This window comes from Apium graveolens, chromosome 9 (genome assembly GCF_009905375.1).
Source record: "Apium graveolens cultivar Ventura chromosome 9, ASM990537v1, whole genome shotgun sequence".
NCBI classification, from domain to species: domain Eukaryota; kingdom Viridiplantae; phylum Streptophyta; class Magnoliopsida; order Apiales; family Apiaceae; genus Apium; species Apium graveolens.
The window spans coordinates 259,088,539-259,092,953 of NC_133655.1; the positions used below are offsets into that span (position 1 = coordinate 259,088,539).

Genomic DNA, 4,415 nt, shown 5'->3' on the forward strand with positions numbered 1-4,415 from the left:
TTCTACTTCTTTTTTGCGAAGAAGAAAACCAGGGGGAACAACTGTTGGGGCAAGGGTCAAAAGTTTACAGACAACTAATGATCCAGAATATTATCAAACGCTAAACACCAGCAATGTAGGTCTACTTTTTGGCCACAGACAAGTCCTTGTCGAAAGGAAGGGGATGGAAAAGAAGAATATGTGATCATCTTTTAACACTGGCTTCTGACCAAATAGAAAGATAAGCTTACCCGTGCGGCTAACTGATGATTGGTTAGGCTTCAAGACTGCATTATTGACAAAGGATCAGTTTTGTTTTAATGTTACTATTGTTTATCCTATGAAAACTGCAGCAAGCCTTTTGTTGGGATGCTATTTATTCTCTTCATATCAGTTGCAAATAAGTGTACCTAGTGCATACTATCAGATGGAAATTATTTCATTAATTAATCAAAATGGTAGCACACACAGACACAGACACAGATTTCAATGTATAGGTAAGATGACATAAAATTCGTAATTACTTACACTTTTTGCATAAACAACTGCACTCGTACTTTTGTTACACAGCTGCAAGAGAAAAGCTCTGCATTCTGTCCTAATTTCGATTTCTATACACACTTGTGAAACTTTAAATTGTAGGTACTTGTTTTGAATATCATAATAAACGACTACAAGAATGATTTGAAGTATAAAATCCACTGAATAAACCACTATTCACCACTCAGTATCAACCTATAGCTTCATTAGGTACTTGACTATTTGACATTGTATATCACAGTAAACTAAATGTTTTTCATGATTGTTCCAGTGCTTTTTTGATATCTCCCTGCATCACACAATAAAAATTAATGAAGCATGTATTTGAGAATCTTGAGCAAATGCAATTTATGAAGCATAAAGCATGAATCTAGAGAGTTACCTCAATGGATAATGGAAAGGTAGTGGTGGCATATCTTTGGATGACGTGCCCTTCCTTATCAATAAGGAACTTGGTAAAATTCCATTTAATGGTAGACCCCAAGAACCCTCTCGTATTGGCTTTCAGAAATTTGTAGATTGGGGCTGTATTTTTCCCGTTGACGAGTACCTATGAGTCACCAGTCTATTATGAATCAATAAATAGATATCATAAAAAAAAACACTTCGATCGAGCTACAAGATCAAAAATGAGAATGATTATAGTAGTCTAGCGCGAGCCACTTGAAGGGTAACATCTAAGATGAGGAAAGTTTACAAGCTCTGCAGTCAAACCTTATTACAGCTGCAGAGGCAAGATACTCATAAAACAATCAGGCTAATGTTTAAATCTAGCTTATGAACCACGTCTCTAGTGTCGCAGTAAAATGATCTAGCAAGAAAACTGGAATGTAGCAATTGTATGCAAAAGAATGTGTCTCAGAGCTACAAAGAACAATTGGTGTGTGGGATACCATGGACCTCTACATTAGTTCAGAAGAATTCTCTGCACTAGTTCAGAGAAGAGACGCTACAAAACACCGGATGGAAGCTGAAAGAGGCCTGGATACTCAACTAACCAATCAGAAGTACAGAAGTTTGGAGCAGCAACCTTAACCACTTCTACATCAATATTTTATTTATAGTCTTTGAGTTTCAAGTGTGTTTAGACTATTCCTATTTGGCTGAGGATCCCAACTCGCAATAGATGAAGTGATCTATTAATCTCCATTTATTTATAATTCTTGTCTGTTGTATTTATGCCTTCTTAATTTTTGTATTAATGCTTTTTAATAAGTGTTTGCCTCTTATAGCATCTAAGCAGTTTGCTTCTATTACTGAAGTGTTTCGAGATTTTCCAAATTGGTTTTAGTTTAAAGTTGTAAACGAGTGAAGTGCTGGATCTTAAAATTAAGGTTGAAGATGTAGTGCAAAGCCACATACAACATTGAAGTGAAATTATGAAACAAAATAATTCACTTTGGACTCGATGTGTTTGGTTTTCTAAGCCAATTAAAAGGAAATACATTTAACCTTACTGGGCCATTTACATCAATGACCATCTGCCTTTAATTGTTAAGACATCCATCTCAGTTTCCTACCAATTAACCGATGCAAAGAAGAAAGGATGCAGTGCACCGGCTTTAAACATTAGCAAAAACATCTTAAAAACTGAAACGATTTTGTTGACTTTGTTTCATTGTTATTATAGAAAGAGCATCTACAAATTTGAGTTCAAATGTTTTTGTATAAGTAGATCCAAAATATCTTAAAAAAGGTTCAACAATTAAAAGTGACAGGCGCGATTCAGAGAGGGGTTATTATTTCATAGTGTCATGTTGCTTCTACATAAGAGACTGAATACACCACATAAAGCATAAAACACAAATTTAATATCATCTAGTATCTAAGTAAAATTACTAACCTTCTGGAAGACTGGGTAGTCTGCCTTAAATTTTTCACAAGCATAATGTTCTAGTTCCTCGCCTGTTCCAGGTGCTTGATGCAGGAATTGGTTACAAGGGAAGGCCAGGATCACAAAATCTAAATTGAGGAAAAGAAACAAAAAAAATTGTCAAGTATGTTGGAATCTGACCAGCTCTGTAAAGAAAACATACTTAATTTACACAGCAAAGCAATTTGTAAGATTTGTCAAACTGATTTCATCACAATAAGATTTAAGGTCATCAAGTAATTTATGGATTTAGAAAAAAAATGCTGATTGATGGGAACAAAAAGGCTTTTTGAATTTACGAAAGACTCTTTGCAAAAGTTATCGGGCATGGTCTGCCATCTCAAAATCACACCATCTCACAAAATTTAACAGTGTGATTTGTAATATTTCAACTTGTATAAAGAATCACTTAAGGAATCTGTTCTCTGTACATTGATGATGCAAATTTTAAATTATTCAAATATAAATTATAAGAAAGAAATGGTGTGACTAGGGTAACATAAGAACATTAAAACACACGAGTTTTTGCCTTTTGCAGATAGTGGAAATAGCGAAGTATAAAATCTCTCTTAAATAACAATGGTAAAATCAGGGCCCGGAAGCATTCTTTGATCTCGATTGTAACCAAAACAACTCACTAAAATTTAAATTTCTAAATTTCTATGCTTACAAACACAATTCACCTTTCACTCCCAAGATTACAAACACAATTCACCTTTCACTCCCGTAATCAAAGATCGATATAGTCTGGGGCACAACTCTAGGTATATATGAAAAGAATTTAGGGATGTTATTCATATTTTATTCTCTGATATGTATTGTACATGAGTTCCTCACTATAACTCAAAATTGACCAAATATATGCAAAATTTGCATCAAAAGCAAAAGTGAAAATCGAAATAAGCTGCTGTTAAACTTTTTAAAATGCACATCCCACAACTCATAATAATTCAACAAGTCTGTACACATATTTATCCTAAAATGAGCTCTTATATATACATACGTAGTTAAATCAATATCATGTCATTATGCACACAAACTCATAAGCATGTTCGAAAAGTAAAATAAAATTACATTTATCACAGGGGAAAAAACAAGAAGGTAAACAAATCAAAGAACAGACCTGAATCCTTGTATCTATGGTAAAGCTCAGTTAATTCTGTGTAGTTTGCATTTGCAAAGCCACTGTTCTTCCACAAAAACATAACAATTTTAAGAAAATACAAGGAGCAACATTAACAATGAGAAGAACCTTTCCTTTGTAAATGCTAATGAGAGAGAGAGAGGGAGAGAGAGAGAGAGAGAGAGAGAGAGAGAGAGAGATTTACCATTTGGGAGCAACATTAACAATGAGAAGAACCTTTCCTTTGTAGATGCTAAGGTCTACATCTTGATTTCTGCTGTCCTGCAACTCATTTCTTGATAATTAACACAAAACACATTCATGCAAATACAATATACATACATACATGCATAAATGTATGTATGAATTTGTGTATAGAAAATGGGAAGACGGGTACCTTGACAACGAAATCATGGACAGATTGTGCAGTGACGGAAGAAACAGCGCCCATATCGGGATCAATATGCTTAGGGTCTAAATAGAGATGAATATCTATTTACCAGATTTGAATACGAAGACAACTGTATTCGGTGTTGTGTATTTATTAATGTGAACCAATCCGAGGAATATAGCCTCATATGTTAGTTGTCATGTTAGACTTCAACGTTACGACCTTTATTTTTACCCAACATGAAAGGTCAACAACCAATACCGCATTCATCTCCCAATAATTGGTAAACGAATAAATAACTTTTTTCAATAGAATTGTTCTAAAAATTGGGACTAATCACCAATTAATTACTGTTTGGTGGGTCAATAAACTAATTAAGTAAAATTATCGGGTCAGAAATTATTTTTTAATTGCTTAAAAGTCGGAAATAATTGAATTAATTGGTTAAAAATTGAGTTAATCAGTCAAAAATCTGTCTCACTGATAAAAAATTTATAGAATAAGTAGAA

The 4,415-nt window shown here is 33.8% G+C and overlaps 1 protein-coding gene across 1 annotated transcript; it reads right to left on the minus strand.

The window, feature by feature from the left end:
- Positions 1–402: 402 nt before the first annotated feature.
- On the minus strand, positions 403–4,067 carry LOC141687521 (putative glutathione peroxidase 4). Its single transcript, XM_074492827.1, has 6 exons — positions 3,913–4,067; positions 3,721–3,797; positions 3,516–3,577; positions 2,363–2,481; positions 902–1,069; positions 403–808 (listed from the first exon to the last, which is right to left on the minus strand). Exons 1-6 carry the CDS (start codon positions 3,964–3,966, stop codon positions 776–778), a joined length of 513 nt encoding a protein of 170 aa, XP_074348928.1. The 5' UTR covers positions 3,967–4,067; the 3' UTR covers positions 403–775.
- Between the last annotated feature and the right edge of the window lie 348 nt (positions 4,068–4,415).

Bases quoted from the DNA above. Each gene is read 5' to 3' on its own strand.
- LOC141687521 (XM_074492827.1), bottom strand. From the start codon at position 3,966: ATGGGCGCTGTTTCTTCCGTCACTGCACAATCTGTCCATGATTTCGTT. The intron at 3,578-3,720 runs GTAAATCTCTCT...GTGGAAGAACAG, and splicing joins GTTAATGTTGCTCCCAAATG to TGGCTTTGCAAATGCAAACT. The intron at 809-901 runs GTAACTCTCTAG...TGTGTGATGCAG, and splicing joins CCTTTCCATTATCCATTGAG to GGAGATATCAAAAAAGCACT.